Source organism: Notothenia coriiceps, unplaced genomic scaffold, assembly GCF_000735185.1.
Source record: "Notothenia coriiceps isolate Sejong01 unplaced genomic scaffold, NC01 NC01_scaffold00037244, whole genome shotgun sequence".
In the NCBI taxonomy this organism is placed as follows: Eukaryota; Metazoa; Chordata; class Actinopteri; order Perciformes; family Nototheniidae; genus Notothenia; species Notothenia coriiceps.
In genome coordinates this window covers 19,491,401-19,508,115 of record NW_011369945.1, presented here as the reverse complement: position 1 = coordinate 19,508,115, position 16,715 = coordinate 19,491,401, and the positions used below count along the sequence as shown (strand labels likewise).

The following is a 16,715-nucleotide window of genomic DNA, read 5'->3' as shown; positions in this document are numbered from 1 at the left end:
GTTTAATTTTGCATCGAATATTTCCAAAATTCCCCAGCTTAACCTCCCATGGAAACTTTCCGGAAATTTACCAGAAACTTTCCGCCCCAAAGCAGCCTTAGTAACCACACAAGTGATTCTCATCTCCATGTGTATCAGCAGCAGATCCGGCCTACTAACCTCTCTGTGCTCCTCCTCATCATCGTTGCCCTGGTTACTGGAGGTCTCCTCGGAGTAGTAGATCTTACTGCTGGTCAGGACAAAGAAATGAGGGTACCACTCCTAGGGGAGAGAGGGGAGAGAGGGGATCGACGGTTAGATTAAATATTCATAAGACCCATGTGTTGCACTGAGAAGAGGCCAAAATACACAGGAAGCTGCACTCTTACAAAGAATCTAATCTAACAAGAAAATACGTTTATGAAGTAAAGGCCTGGTTCTTAAAACAAGATGATGATGTGTCAGTGCTTTAATATAGCTCAAATCTAAACACTTAGGTATTATGACATGACACAGGCTTGGTATAACAGCTTCAGTGCATCATATTTCAAGCATTGCATTCGTGCTGAAACTCAGCAGAGAATAATAAACATGCTCACATGATTAATGGGGTCTTCGAGGTACAGGATGCCATTCTTGATTGAGTTGCTGATATCGTTCTCAGAGTATGGAGTGGAGGTAGAAACCTCCTCGTAGGCACTGCCTTCTGCAAGCTTCTTATGCTGCAGCACGAGAAGAGGAGAGAGAGAAGAAGAAAAGGACATGCAATCAGAAAGATTACACTACCAGAACGCTGTATATCCACTCAGGAAAAGTTATTTCAGTCAGTGTTCATTTTCTGTTAAAGCTGCTCAGCAATGGAAGTCAATCCCAGCTACAATCAGAGACCAGACTACATTCAGTTGATTTAAATCCCAATTCAAAACATGGTTAGTCAGGGATCAGCTCTGCCGACACTGACACACTCTTCTGCACCTTACAACCCACTGTATGTCTACACTGCTGGGTTTTAACATGTTCTTTTTCTTTTATTAGTTTTGTTTTATGTTCCGTTTTATTTTGATTTTATTAACATTCCCAGTACTGCATGTTGCATGGTTTTATTTGATTGACTTACTTTTTAGAAATGTGTCTTTAGGGTGATTTACTAAATCTGTCCAGGGACCACAGATGAAAAATAGCCTCTTGGCTAACTCTGGCACATTTACAGAAATGTTGATTAATGTGCACTGGCCCCGTTAAAATAAATAAACAAATAAAAAAGCCTCCATTTATACTTTTTTTTTAATGTTATTATTGTGTTCTTAAAATAGTTCTGTGTTTTTTTATTTTTGTTTTACTTTTATGTATGCACCAAGACACCAAGTCAAATTCCTCGTACGTGTCAACCTACCTGGTAATAAACCTGTTTCTGATTCTTCCGATTATAAATAAAAAAATTTATTTAAAAATGTAAAAATTAAAACAAATTAATTCATTAATTAAAAAACAAATAAATAAATAAATTAAATACAGGGAAAAAATATCAAATGATTTTGTATAATTGGAGGTGTCTCCTGACCTTGATGAGGATCTTCCTCTTGAGCTGGTTGGGTGATGGCAGGCCGTCTGCAGCGATGTCCACCGCCTTGGTCAGCAGCATGTCCCCAAACACTTTCTTAAATTGGGCGGCCATATTCCTCTGCTGCACGATACTACAGTGGTCCTCGATGGACAAGATGATGGGATATCTGCAGGATGACCGAAGATCAGAATAAATGAGTTCCAACTAATAACTATCTTTGTTAAGGTGTGATTTTTTTATTTTTTTCTCACAACAAACACACTGAAATGATGTCAGCGCAGCCACACAGATGCTTCTGATTTAGATTTAGAGTGTGTGCCATTTCCTAATCTCTGTCATCTCTCATTTGTTCATGATCTCTCGCCTGACAGCTTTTAAAAAGAAACGGAAAGAATTCTGCTCAAGGAGACTCACTCGGATGTGACGAAGGCATGCTCTTTGATGGTGGTCAAGACATCACAAAACTTGATTTTTGTTGTGAGGGTGTGTCCGTGGTAGATGACTGGCATTCCATCTGGACCATCCCAGCAGTCCACTGAAAATAAACACACTTATTATACACCTGCTTTGATACAAAAAGTAAGTATGTAAAAATGCAGATGATTTGTATTCTGTCAGGTAGTTATAAGAGATTTACACTCAGACTCACAGGTTTGTTTACTTTTCTATGAGGTAATGCGACCCTTTAACAAACTATAAGCCAGGCGTATTCATAGAAACCTGCTTGACAAGGGTTTTGTTTAAACGCCATATAAAACAGGGTTAGGTAACAGCAAATGTGTGTGTGGGTAAGGGTGTGGCAGCTGCATAAAGGTACAACTGTCAGGGGTAAGAAGCGGGTAAGACAGTTAATTATGAGGTTGAACGTCAAGTGCAATGATTTACTGTACACAAAGTCTAGCATGTGGATGTCGTGTTTACGTACGTTCAATACAGCGGCAGCCCATTCTCAGACAGCGAGCGTACGCCTCCAGGGACGACTCACTGGAAAACTGGTCTCCCGTCAGGTAGCTAAAAATAATCATCTTACGTCAATGTTTGCAAACAAAAAACACACTCGCATTGAGCCAGTCTTTTAAAAAGGCCAGAAACACACACACTTTCTATAGTGGTGGCACAAACACATTGATACGGCCTTATCAAAAAGGCTCTCTTTCTTTGTTGACTGGAGTAAACACTTCTGACTCATTCAGTCGGTCAATTCAAACGTAATCAAAGGTTCATGGGAAGTTTTCATTCCGCTGCTCCAATGAGTATTGTTTCGCTCCTCGTACAGAAGGTCATCATTTGAACTGCCTTTCACACACTTTTCAATTGGAGGGAAAATACATTTTCCTGCTAAATAAACACCTGGGTCTCATTGTTGGACATGATTGTTGAATAATACACTTTTTTTCTGAAGTATGACGACAGTTTCAAGCCCTCTTTGGTAAGAGGTTCTCAGAGCTGATGCCAGACTACAGTATTGGAAGGCGTAATTACAACATTTTGAACTCGACATAATGAAATGTATGCATGAAAGCTCTATCCTTACGTGTTGTGTGAAGAGGAGATCCAGTATTGGGACAGGGGGTTGTTCATATTGTCAGGACACACTTGGTCCAGGGAGGAATCCCAGATGTTGTTCTCTTTGGAGAACAGGTATGTCAGGAGCTATACAGGAGAGAGGAGAGCAGTGAGAATTAGGCATATTCCAATGTGTGGACTCTAACAAACAAGCAGGCTCAAGCGATGTGTTTACAGGACTTCTGCAATGAACTAAGGTTGTCCAAATTCACAATTTATTAAGTCTGCAAAAGCCCAATGCTAACTTTCTTCAGACTTTCACAAAATGTGCTTGGAGAGCAAACTACAGATTTCACTCTGAAGACTACCTCTGTATAATTTCGATATGTGTGATCCAGCTTTGGACGATGCAGATAACTGAGCATGTGTCTGCACCACACCTTTTCTAAATATTAGGCTTTGTGACGAGTTATAAGTTGTCTTAAGCTTGTTCTCTCATAACTTAAGAGACAAACATTTAGTACAAAATAATAGATATCACAATGGAGCTTGCACATTTAATTGTAACCATGCATTTGCTTAACACCACTAGAAACGTATACCTAAATACTTGGAAAGGCAGTTCTGGTGGGCATACCTTAAGCAGTGGACGCAGTACAAGTGAGTGGTGCTCTCCAATGGCCTCAGTCAGTCAAATGGAATTCATAAGTTTACACATACAGTTCTGACCATTTGGATTTGAAGTCAAATATGTTGTGACATTTGCCATCTTATCAAGACAAAAAAGAGCAGCAGATGTTTTTTACTTTCCCGGCTTCCTTAAGTGGACCACATTAAATACTAGTCTGCTTTATGTGTTATTCTTAATATGACCCATATCTATATCTCGATCTAATAGAACATAACCCCTGGCCCAGATAGTACCAACTCATGCAGGCTGGCTGGCAGCAGCTTCCTCTTCTCTTTACTCAATCATAGCTTTATGGTGACCACAAAAAGCATCCCCTCGCTTTCAGCCGAGCTCTCATGCGGCGCCGCAGTCAATAACCTTTTCTGTGTCTGTGTGGGAGGCGGTGCTTAAGGCCGAGATCATGACTATCCATGTCAATTTATGAGCATCCCCCCCCACCCACGGCAATAACACAGGGGGGCATCGGAAACTCAAAAATGTTTTCCATTAGTAAGCAAAAGAGTGAGAAACAGAGGGAACAGAAAGTGGGAGAAGCTGTGATGCGTGTTTACCTCGTCTTGGTGGAAATAAGGCTGCTCCACTTCTCTCAGGGGGTCTTTCAGGTAGCCGAACATGAACTCCTGAACTTTGCTGTTGTCTGCTGCCCACATTTCCTGGATTTACATACAAAACACATGTATTGGAGCAAGCAAATAAAAAAAATCTGTGGTGGAATCTCAAAAGGACCCAGAGATATTACCTTTTGAGACTCCAGGAGGAAGCCCTGAAAGTCTTCGAGGGAGATCTTCTGTTCTGGTCTGTCAATGAACCTGGCAGAGAAAGCAATGGTTTGCATCAGTACAGATGTGTGTGTGACAACATAGAGATTAACTGTGTGTGTTTAGTTTTGATCTACCTCTGCATAAACGGGATCTCCATCTGAAAGAACGGGGCAAAAAAAAGGAAATTTCAGTTTTAGTCATGTAGATTGGCATCGACATCCGTTAGGGGGGCTGGGTTGTTAGTCACGGAGGGGGGGGAACTGAGGTCATCCATTTAATCCGACCCCAGCCAGCCAGCCTTCTCATCCATGTGAGTGTGTCCTAATGGCCTCCACCAGAGGGGTTTGGTGGGTTTTTCAACTGGTCCATATTGATCTCGCAGCCATTTGAGAAGAGACAGATGGAGTGGGGGAGTGGGTGGGGGGGAGGAGGAAGGGTGCCTTGGCAGGGCATCAGATGGAGGGGGGTGAGAGTGCTGGGACAGAACTATCCGTGGAAACATAAAATGCACTTACGTTTTTCTGAGCATCAAACATGAGGCTGCGGTAGAGCTGAGCGAACTGGCTGAAGGACACGTCTCCATTTCTCAACTCAGAGTCCTAAAAAGACAGGCAGAGAAATGGGGGGGCGGGCAGAAAGACTGTTAACGACAAATCATAAATCTCTAACATCATAATTGAAGGGGGAAGTGGGTAGGGAGATGGAGTGGGAAGGTGGATTGTGATAAGCAGAAGGAGGTTACCGGAAGTTTCTCTCGGAGGAACCTCATGTTGGGCACCCTGTAGTTGACCTGGCTCAGCATGCTCTTTAGATCCTTACAGGATATCCTAAACACATCACATCACATCAATTAACAGGTTTTGTTGAGAAATCCAACACAAACATTAATACGCACGTACAATAAGACCTCTAAAAGACCTGGTTTTGGTGAAGTCGTTTTTTTTTTTTTTTTTTGTTTTTTTTTAAATCTACCACAAGCGGAAACCCTGCAAACACACTCTGTCCGTGCTTTGTAAAATCTTGCCGGCTTGATTTTTTACTACACAGCCTGGAATTTTTGGCTAGAGGAGACAATAGCCCTACAGCGTAACAAAGGCTTGCTCTTTCACCAGGGATGTAACAGACAAACATTGCTGTACATCTCCATCCTCTGCAGTCTGTTTCCTGCTGCAGGAAGAGGTGCTGGTGTGCAGCTGAGGGGTTAGTTATTTCACTACACCTCAACAAAACTCTCTCTTAGACACCTACCAGCCCGGCGCAGATAGTCTGCCCGCTCAAGATGTTAAACTAGGCAAAGGACACACAACTGGTGCAGCAAACAAATTACGTCCATTTCCTGTGAGGCTGATCTGATTATCTCTTGAGGTTAAATCTTCTAAATTGAATTTGCTTACCTGTCTTCTCTGTTGCGATCAACGGCGTAGAACTGCTTACGTAACCATCTAAACATAAAAGAGAATTAAGAGGTTTAATGCATTGAACACAAAAAGGACATTACATTATCTCACGGTGGTCACAGCTTGAGATGTGATGTGTTTTGGTTACCTCTCGATCTGGAGTGGTGTTGGAGATTTCAGTGTGTCGGCCACAAGCCAGTTTAAGCCCTTCACCCACATGGTCATCTCCTCATCTGACGTTGCTGAGGAAGAATCAACACTTGACTTAGAAATACTTTCTTTACTTCTCTTTTGGTTACCATTAACATATCTTAATGGGAAGGTTTTTTCTTTTCTGAATCAATGATCCTAACCAGAGGTTTTAAAGTGGAAGACTGTGCTTTTGTTCCAGGCTGCAACTACAGATCATCATTAATGAATCAGGTGATACTTTTCCTTATTACCTGTCTATGAAAGGCTAAATGCTATTACAAAGGGCTAAAGTGAAGTCTTCAACACACTTGTTTGTCTGACTGGCATACTAAAACATTTACCATTTAATTTAATGCTGTATATGAAAAATAAAATAGTAATTTGATAAGCTGGAACACGAGAATTTGGGGCATTTTGCATAAAAAAAAGACTGAAAAGATTAAGTGATTATCAAAGTTTTTGCAGATTTTTTTTTTTTTTGCCACTAATCCTTGGAGCTCTCACACTGTGCAAATTGTGAAGCCCTTTGAGGCAGGGTTGTGATTTACTGTTACAATATAATTTGATTTGACTTTATTGTTCATTAAAAGCAACATTAAGGATGTATTTAGTCATAAACACAAGTCTCACCATAACAAAAACCAGGTCCAGAAACAAAACACATTAAATCATACAACCTGTAAAATATGGGCAGTTTGTGGCTCAGGACCATATTAGCAGAAGTGTTCATGAATAGGATGGAAAGTGTAACTGAAAGTATGTAAGCCTTTGCTGTGCTTACCTGCCAGGCTGAGGGACTTAAGGCGGAACTCGGTGCCGTACAGGATGACGAAGCAGTGAGCCTGCTCCAGCCGCGTCGCAGAGTCCTCCACATAACGCTCAAAGTCCCGGGACTTCTGTCCAGGACGGATCTCCTTGATCTCTCGAATGTCAACTAGAGAAGCAGACACACACAGAAAGAAACAGTTAGAAAAAGACAGAACTTTCCCGTCATGAAATTATGGTTAAAATCACAATGATGGGAATATTCGGAACCTGTGACCCAAGATTTTCATTGCATGACTACACTGTAGCTGTGTTTAAAAGAATAACACCTTCGAAACCTTTGATTTTAATAGGCTTCATTGTAAAATGTAAATAATGAAAATGATGTTCAATACGCTGAACTGTTAGACCCGATGAAACTGTTCCTATGTGTAAAACAGAACCCTAAATAACTGATTTGTTATGATTTGTCACAATCGGGAATTATTAATTTGGATGGCAGAAATTGGCAATGGAACCCTTTGATCATATCTTCACAAAAACATAAATAAAGTCCATAACTAATAATACTAAATTGCTTAAATCACCACACTGTTAAATAATTTAATAACAAGTGATTTTGATTTGCCTCGAACAGTAACAGCATAGAGACACACGGCGAGATTGAGTATCTAAAGGACCACCGACCACATGAAAAGCTGAAGCTACGACATAAACCACATTAAGGTAGACTTCCAGTAAAGACCTTCAGTCGAGAGACATTGTTGATATGGTTTTCAAATCAAGAGGATGAAGTTATTGACCCTAAATAAACCCCAGTGTGCAATTCACAAGTGAAATCAACCAAAACCACAGATTACTAATGCGAAAAACAAGAGATGACACATTTTTAACAGCCTGGTCCGGTATCTACAATAGAGATCAAACACATCTCAAACATTTTGTATCTGGGTATGTGCGACTAAGAGTGCTTGCAATGCTTTAAATATTTTATAGTGCAAAGGGCACTTGACAAGGCATATAAAAGTGCTTTGCAACTTAACAACGCTTCCTTCAAAACTATACTCTATACAGTATATTTCCTTTACAGTGGATAAAGAAGCACTGCATAGTCCAAGACGTTGTTGTTATGGTTTATCTTTAGAAATTATGCAAGTGAAAAAAGAACCCGTTTCAGTTGCCCGTCTTGACGGCAGAAATATGCACTCAAACTTCACAAGAGCGTAGGCTATGAAGTAGCTCAACGGGTTTTATCAGCCATGTATTGTAAAACAGTTTAAGACCTACAGCACGGAACACACACACACACACACACACACTCACTCACTCCTGCTCCTCTTCCTGCCCCAGAACCACACATCCTGTGCTTTTGTCGCCTACACACCACATCTGTGCTCGTGTGTAGGTGATCATGTGCGTGTTATTTTCTCAAGCATTAGAAAGGAAATAAAATACACATAACTTTGCAAAGTTTCTAATCCTCCAATCGTTTATCATATGTCAAACTGACTTCACCTGCCAGACGAGTGTTGCCGACAGGTTCAGGTGTTAGACAACACTTTGACATTTGAGTCAAAATATTTGGAGGCAGCCTCAGACAGATGCAGGAAATAAAGAGATAGCCAGAGGTGTATCCTTACCAAAGGAGATGAGAGGAGGTATCCTGCAACACACTTCCTCCTTACTCCATCCTGTCTTTCACACTTTTTATATCACTCCTTGCCAGGGCTGGATTTTATCTTACATTGTCAGATATTACTGGCTATTCAATAGCTGATTTTCAGATTCATTACTTGGGAGCTTTTCACATGTTAAATGTCTAAACATATACAGACATACAAAAGAGTACAATAAATTATCTTGAGCTTTGACCGGTAAAATATGCTGAAGACCGGCAAATCTAAATCTCTCCGGTCAAAATGTCCCGTCAAAATAATTTCACTTTAGCACAATACCGCATCAGTTGCGCCACTTATGTGACAGACAAGAAAAGTATGTGACAGACAAGAAGAGTATGTGACAGACAAGAATAGTCTATTCTAATGTCTAACATTTAATGTGGAGAAAGAGATGTCCTGTATGGGTTGATTGTGCGTTGATCTGTTGGTAATGCCTTGGGGTTCCGGTGGGCATGTAAACAAATGCATAATGCTGCGCTATACTTTGCGGCCTCACCCGGTTGCATAGCAACGCTTATTGTTTAGGTGTCTTGATGAGCAGGTAGTCCTATCATAAGCTAGAACTAGCTAGATCTGATCGATATGGACATAAACGCGAGTGAAGTCTAATCTGACGGGAGAGAGAGATCAGCTGCTGCTGACGAGTTGACACGCAGCTCTGCATGATCACATGCAGCGGTGAGCGGAGCAAAACACACTTCAGGTTAGAATATCACACGTAGCTATTTTAATTACCTCTCAAACTATCTAAACTATTCATAGATTATGTTTAGTTTTACTGTCGGGTCACTGATTACTGGATCCGCGAGCTGCATGATACTGACGGGCTGTCAGGAGAGAGAGAGAGAGAGAGAGCGCTCCGTTTATCCGTGTTATTATAAGTTACTGTACACTTTTGAATAATGTAGTTAATATACTATAATTAGTTTCTTTAATATCGAATCATATCAATTTGTTTTAAAGCTCAATAAATAACAAGGAAGATCTTTGACCGGAACTTTTCTCATTTTGTCCGGAATATTTAAACTTTAATGGACATGTTGACCGGCAAAAAAAAATTCTAGCGGAAACTCTGGCTTAACCGTTGGTCATGTTCATTTATTTTTACTGTTTTGGTATTCTTTATTTGAGTCTTTAAATCAGGGAAAAATGTCAAAACCTTTCCAAATTCCACTTTCCTAAATGTGAGCATTTTAAGGGACTTTGATGAATGCAAATGCAGACCACAATGTTCTTATTGCCTAAAAAAAGTTAACTTATTTACTAATATTTTTCACTTATTTTAATGCTTATCGTGTTAGTTTCACACGATTTAGATTTTAGTCTTACAATTAATTTAATTGTAGAAAATAGATAAACAGGTTAACCAATAATGAAAATAATCATTTGTTACAGCCATAGCTACTTTAAATGTTTAAACACAGAATATATAAAAAGCTTTACTCTATATTTTTTTTAACATTAGACTAAAGCTGATAAAGACATTTGTATTGCAATTTTCATCGCCTGTGCAACCCAGCGCCAAATGTTTCAGTGTGTGTTCACACGTCAGCTGATCCATATCAGCTCCTTTGAAATCATGTCGGTAAAAGTTAGACAGAGGATTTCCCCCCCTGCCAAAAAAACATGGATTGTGTTCCCCTTCCAACACATTTCAAATGGAGCACGTCAGCTGTGGAACCGCTCATGTTCTCCAGTCACAATCTGATCTTTACATCAATGTTTTCCTACAGATATAAACCATTTTTAAAGTACATTCTGATGCCTGCAGGCTAATATCTAACTAATTAGTCAATATATTTATCACAAAAACCTGGGCTGACAGCCAAGTGTGTCATTCGGAAATGACATCAGACTTTTGTGGGAGGTATGGAAAGAGCAGCTTAGATGATAGCCTCAGAAATGACAGATGTGAGCCGGGAATTCAACCCACATTGACAATATTACAAGAAGGTAAATTCATTCATTACAATGTTAATTATTAAAGAAATGTCCAGGAAAAAGCTGACAACATTTAATATCTATTATTGTGAAATGCCAACGTTATAAATAACTATTCACAGAACTGGAATACAATTGTTCCGTTTACTGTAAAATCACTTGAAACTGTTACCTTAGAATATGTATCTATATAGTGAGCAGGGAGCAAAGAGGTATTTAATTGGCGAATCTGCAGACTATTGTCTCAATCAATCATTAAGTATATAGATTGTAAAACACTGGGGTAAAAGTTTTAATCCCGGTGTCACAGTCCACCGATTAGGGTTTACAACAATATGAAACAAAGAGAAACAGTCAATACAACTGAGAAGTTCTAATTAACGTTTAGCCAATGATCACCAAATCAATTGATCGACTAATAGTCTCGTAATATAAAGCCATTCATCTTCAGAATGATCAACTATTACAGTTATATGAGAGAGGATATGCTACTGCGACATTAGCAGATCTGTTTTACAGGAGATGTAGCATGCCATCATGACTCAAAGCTGTGGGGGAAATCTGTTGTCTGTAATTTAGCTGTGCTAGTTGTTTGTTGGGTTCGTTCTGCAGGGGACACTCGGTGTGAGTCGGGGTCTAACAGAGCTCTGAGTGTGACTTGGAAATACAGACTGAGTTCTTATTCACTGCTTTTCCAGAGAAATGTTGTTGAAATGTGAACACAGAGCCACATTCAGACCCATACTCATCAACGACATGTTTCTGTAACATTATAAAAAGGTGCTCAACACAATTCAGGTTCTTGTCACGCACATTCACGAAGAACTGTTAACGTATTGTATACCATATAAACAATGTTCTCCTTGTCCTGTTTAAGATTGTTTGCATAATATATCAGGGTATTTGTCATTTTATATTCTTGTAACATATATGATGTGCTCAGCCTGACTTATTTTACCAAGGGCGATATTAAAGAAAAGGAAAAAAAAACACAAAAAAATCTTGATATGGATATCTTAGATGTGTTTTTTAAAGAACTACGAACGAGATAAACTAAGTGGGACATTTTACAGAAGAAAAATCACCTCACAGAAGAAGAATATAGCTTTACGCCGAGAAGATATTTTGGATTTACTGTTATATAGCTAAATGTACTTAAGGCAAAATTCTTCATTTATGTAAAGCTATGTTGATCATCAAAATACCAGTACTGCTCATTAGACCTTGGACAATAAGAGAATTTCATGTTATGTTTACCATCTCATGGATCATCAAAATAAGCTTTAAAAAGGTCTTCCAATGGCACAAAACATACTGGACTGACTTTACCTTACATTTAGCTGGGAACCAAATACTTTTTAAGCAGGACACATATCTCTTTTAGTGAAAACAACTATTTTGATTGAACAAATCGTAAAAACAATATCAACAGTGCGTCTGTTCTTTCTGCCTTGATCATTTCTTAATTTTTTTCAAAATAAATCACGCTATATTTTTCACTTCCCTACCGTAATATCAAGCAAGAAGGCTTTTTAAGTCACTCATGTCATGTGACGAGGTTAAAAAATTATCACCACCATTTTTCCTCAATTGACTTATTTTGAGTGCTCCTAATAATCACAGATACTATATCGTCCATCCCTCTGCATCATGGCCAAATACAACCAGAGTTATTCATCGGATAGCTACTTTGTGGCGTTAAACTTAAGCAGTGTTGACTTTCAACATCTGTCCAGGGACTACAGATCAAAAATAGCCTGTTGGCTAACTCTGGCACATTCACAGAAATGTCAATCAATGTGCACTGTCCCTGTCAAATAAATAAAAAAATAAATAAAAAATAGTGCTAGGCAGTGGAATCAGCTCCTGCAGTCTTTGTTTGACATGAAAACTATTTGTAAACATAAGAGGATCTGACGCTGTGGTGGGCTCCACGGAACAAGATGGGAGGTATCACTACCAGAGCAGCGAAGTTAATTATAGCTTGAGAGTGTAAAAACACAAGTGGAAACTCATTCATAAAAAATATCCCAGAAAAGACTCTTTTACAATCTACCCATTTATATAAATAGTTATCGCAGCAATAAACCACATTTAATTTTGTCTTAATGTACATTATTTAATTTCATATTCTGTTCATGTACATATCATATTCTATTTAAATGTATATAGACTTCTTGCACTATTATTTACTATTGAATTGAATGAATGAATGAAGTAAAGTATGTGTCTGTTTACTGTCAGGAGGATGAAACAGCAAAAACATGTGTCACCATTCAAACATGATTCTGAGTCATGTGTGTTTTACTTTATTATCAGTAACATACACTGGAAAACAGAAGTTTGCTATGGTCCTCTGGGAATTCAGTGAATGTACCATAGACCTGTGTGATGTTTAACTACAGTCTTGCCAGCATCAAAACAAACAAACACTCACGTGCGGCATTATGTGGAGTTTGGTCGTGTTAAGTATCCAGCCTTTGTGTTTTATAACATGCAAACACTCTTAACACGTTTGTTATCACCAGTTATTCTGCAAGACCACATCCTGCTCTGTCAAGCCAGACACACATCTTATTGTGTCACAATATATACACAAGTTGAGTAAGATAGGCCAACATATGAGCAAAAAACAAGCAGAAAAGATCTCAACAAATAAATAAATCTGCGTGGGACAACATGGAAAATCCACTTTGATTAAAAAACAAAAAGCTTCTCAGAATGTTGTATTTGGAAACGAACTAGAGAGCCGTTTCCACAGCTAATGCACATCACTCTCACACTGCCATCGATAAGGGGTAAGTACAGCGGGCCAAAATGTTCTCAAATGATCACACACTTCCAGTAAAACCCTTCATATTCTATTTATGTACATTAATGAGCCGCTTGGGCCAATTTCACCTCTCCAGTAGTATCAAATTGCAGCTATGAGCTCATGTGTGAGCAGAGAACATCATACCGCTGTGTGAAAAAAGAAAACGTTTTTTATGCTCTTTTTGCTGCATCCGGAGCAGAGTGCAGCTGTGCACAAGGCATCCTGCTACCGAGAGACTTAACAACTCACTGAAGGCCTGCGTGTCCTCAGTATGACGGGCTGTTTGGTTGAAGATTAACCTGAATTTCAGATTCCTGGTAAACTACAGTATATTAATGTTAATGTAAAAAAAAGAGTTGCAGGATTTGTACTTTCTTCCTGTAGTCGACCCTGCATTTCTACCAGAGATGTGATTTATCCACTGCTGGACAACAGCGGCATTTCCTCTCATGTCTGCCAAGATTCACAGCTGTGCTGTCAATATATTTTATAATCCTATGCTTTTAATTGGAATGGAATACTTTCAGGAGCTAATCAGAGTAATATTGTAATATAATCTTTCCTGTTTTAATAATAAACAATGGTGTTGTTGTGAGGCGGTGCGAATGACTTGTTTACCTTTTCCTTTCCACATTAACAATTCCCATTTCTTCAAATTTTACAGCATGTAAATAACTTGTGGTCGCAATTATTAATGCACTAAGTCAGAGAGTGATATTTAGTTTCACCAAGTCCTTTTGTTCTATGTAACATCATTCCCCGTCATGTCGCCAGCACTAACCAGGTATTTTGTTTGCCATTCAAACAAGCTCACAACACTGTGTACTTTCCATATTCCTGAGTGTATGTAAACCAACCAGTTAAGGCATGAATACCTTCTCATTTATAAACAGCAGTCTGGAGCATGACTACCTGTTTGTGTGTATGTTTGTGTCTGCACACTACTCACCCTCTCCCTCTATTTTGTCCGTGCCACGAGTCCAGATAATAGTCCTGGTCTCCAGCTTGACTTGAAATGTCCGCCTCTCTGGCCGCTGGGACTTCTTAGAATAAAACAGTGTCAGTACTGTCCCGAGCTCCAGGTCTCGGTACAGGTTGTTCATCTCTGTGTCGTTGTCCATCCACGGGACGGGTCCGTTTGAAAAGAAGCCTGAGGTCCCCGCCATGTTCACTTCCCCCGTTTGTTGTCCGTTTCCTTTTAGAACAATCTGCTCAGTCCAGGCCTAGGGATACCTACAGCAGAAGAAGCGGAGGGGGGCGGGAGCATGAAACAACAATTCACAAGGGACCTCTCAGTAATTCACACACACATTATACGGCAGTATGGCCTGTCAGGGGGGCCCGTTTGAAATAATACTGGAAACTTCACCGTACATATGCAGCACTTGTTTATGCACTTGCAGACAAGATGTCAACAGTGTATGAGAGAAAACTGATTATTAGACATTTTAAATACATTTAATCTTCCTGTAAAAACAGGAGAATATTTTCTACAAATATTGTTTTTCTTCTACGCATATTTTGAAAGATATGTACAGTTGGCAATTAGAGGCATTAAGCCTGAAACATGTTCGTTCATAAAATCATATTCAACGCAAATAGCCTATATTGTGAGAGATCATTCAAGGCATTTCTGACAAAAAAGATGACCATTAAAATACTGTAATACTGTAAAATAGTTCGACATTACATAAATAAAGGTTTTAATCAAATTTTTGAATGAAAGTTTCACATTGCTTGTTTACATGAATATGAACTGATTTCAGGTTGTCATAATGGGGATCAAACTGAAAAACCCAGAGAAAATAAGAACATCATTTGGTAAATAAATAAGCATATAGAAAGCATCTCCTCAAGCTATGTAATCATTTTCTTTCAAAACGAAATAAAACTGTGAGTAAAATAGGCCGATAACATTTCATAACATATAGGATGGTATTGATTTTAGGGTGGGTTATGCATAAGGTTACTCAACACTAAGTACAGTATTAAATCCCAAAAGAAACTGATCTATCATTAACAGTGATGTCAATACATGACAGATGCAACATTAAAACATCACGCGAGAAAGGAGAAAACGTGTTGATTTAAGATGATTTAACTTTCTCTCCAACATGATTGCACCTTTAATCCTACATTAGCAGCGGGAGGTTTAATCGAATTTAGACTGATTTCTAACACCAACAGGCCTGTAACCTGCTCCCGTCCGTCCCACAGGGAAAATAAAGTTTCCTTTTGGATTTAAGCAGCTTCACGTTACTGGGAATAAAGCTGTAGGCGAATGGCAGCAGAGAGTGGGATAACAAGAAGGCTATTTTCACAGCGTGGAAATGGGGCCGGTGTGAGCTAGCATTTCGCAGGGCCACAAGGAATTATCAGAGTGGGGTTTTTAAACCTGAAAAAAGGGGAGCAGGTAGCAGTAGCTATTCTGAAATGTCCCCCCTCTCTCTTTTCAGCTAAACTAGAAAACAACACGTCGGCTGCTGTGCTGTACCTACCGCCGCAATCTCGGCCCGACCGCACATCTCCTCTCACGCTCCCGTCGTTATTCTCCTTTTCCCCCCACACACCCCAGTTTTCCAAGATTAAATCATAGCTGGGCCCTGGAAAAGCGCTGCGGTCCCGACGACAACAATCCCCGTTTCCTCTTGTGCCCTCCAGCCGTCCATAGAGAGAGGCAGGCAGACAGCGAGGACCGTGGAGAGACTACGCAAGTTTGTCTGCTCTCAGATCCAGCTCTTCAGGCCCTTCCCCCCCCCCAACCAGCCAACCAACCTGGCCAAAGTCAGAAACCAGGCTTCCGCTGCGGATTTTCACAATAACAGTCGTATCGAGGAACTTGTTTAGCCTACTGTTGCTGTTGGAAGGAGAAAAATGAACCCTTTGCAGATTCTGATTCATGCATCATATCTTGTCTTATCTAAAAGAAGAATAAGTACTCAGATATTGTACTTAATTAAAAGTACCAAACTCTAGGAATACTCTTTTAAAAGTCATAGTACTGCATTCAAAATGTTACTCAAGTAAAAGTTCAAACGTATTGGCATACAATTTTAACTTAAGTACCAAAAGTTAAATTACTCACTATGCAGATTGGCCCATTTGAGTATAATATGAAATGTTTTGATTATAATTATTGATGCATTAATTTGTTTATCAAAGCTCGTAAAGGTGCAGCTATTTTTAAATACTTTGTATACTGCAGGGTGGCTTGTGTTACTCCAAGTCTTATTCAATTGTTGTTTATACTTCACTTTATTAGTCCAAATCTGCAAAGTAACTAAAGGTATAAAATAACTGCAGTGGAATAAAGACACTTCTGATTTGATATGGGGTAGAAGTACAAAGTAGCAAAGTAGCTTCTGATACACTTCAAAGATATACTTCTGATTTGTTGTGGGGTAAAAAGTAGCAAAAATATTTAA

The 16,715-nt window shown here is 39.4% G+C and overlaps 1 protein-coding gene across 2 annotated transcripts in view; it reads right to left on the bottom strand.

The window, feature by feature from the left end:
- plcg1 (phospholipase C, gamma 1) overlaps window positions 1-16,020 on the bottom strand; it is a 34,068-nt gene extending 18,048 nt beyond the window's left edge. For both annotated transcript variants that reach the window (XM_010793837.1, XM_010793836.1), the window contains exons 1-16: window positions 15,789-16,020; window positions 14,240-14,523; window positions 6,872-7,024; window positions 6,047-6,140; window positions 5,896-5,943; window positions 5,244-5,328; window positions 5,017-5,100; window positions 4,636-4,658; window positions 4,480-4,549; window positions 4,292-4,393; window positions 3,078-3,196; window positions 2,469-2,554; window positions 1,958-2,078; window positions 1,541-1,709; window positions 579-701; window positions 160-261 (exon numbers count right to left, since the gene is read on the bottom strand). In XM_010793837.1, coding sequence (XP_010792139.1) covers window positions 160-261; window positions 579-701; window positions 1,541-1,709; window positions 1,958-2,078; window positions 2,469-2,554; window positions 3,078-3,196; window positions 4,292-4,393; window positions 4,480-4,549; window positions 4,636-4,658; window positions 5,017-5,100; window positions 5,244-5,328; window positions 5,896-5,943; window positions 6,047-6,140; window positions 6,872-7,024; window positions 14,240-14,456 — 1,596 coding nt within the window. In that variant the 5' untranslated portion in view covers window positions 14,457-14,523; window positions 15,789-16,020. The remainder of the gene's footprint in view (window positions 1-159; window positions 262-578; window positions 702-1,540; window positions 1,710-1,957; window positions 2,079-2,468; window positions 2,555-3,077; window positions 3,197-4,291; window positions 4,394-4,479; window positions 4,550-4,635; window positions 4,659-5,016; window positions 5,101-5,243; window positions 5,329-5,895; window positions 5,944-6,046; window positions 6,141-6,871; window positions 7,025-14,239; window positions 14,524-15,788) is intronic.
- Between the last annotated feature and the right edge of the window lie 695 nt (window positions 16,021-16,715).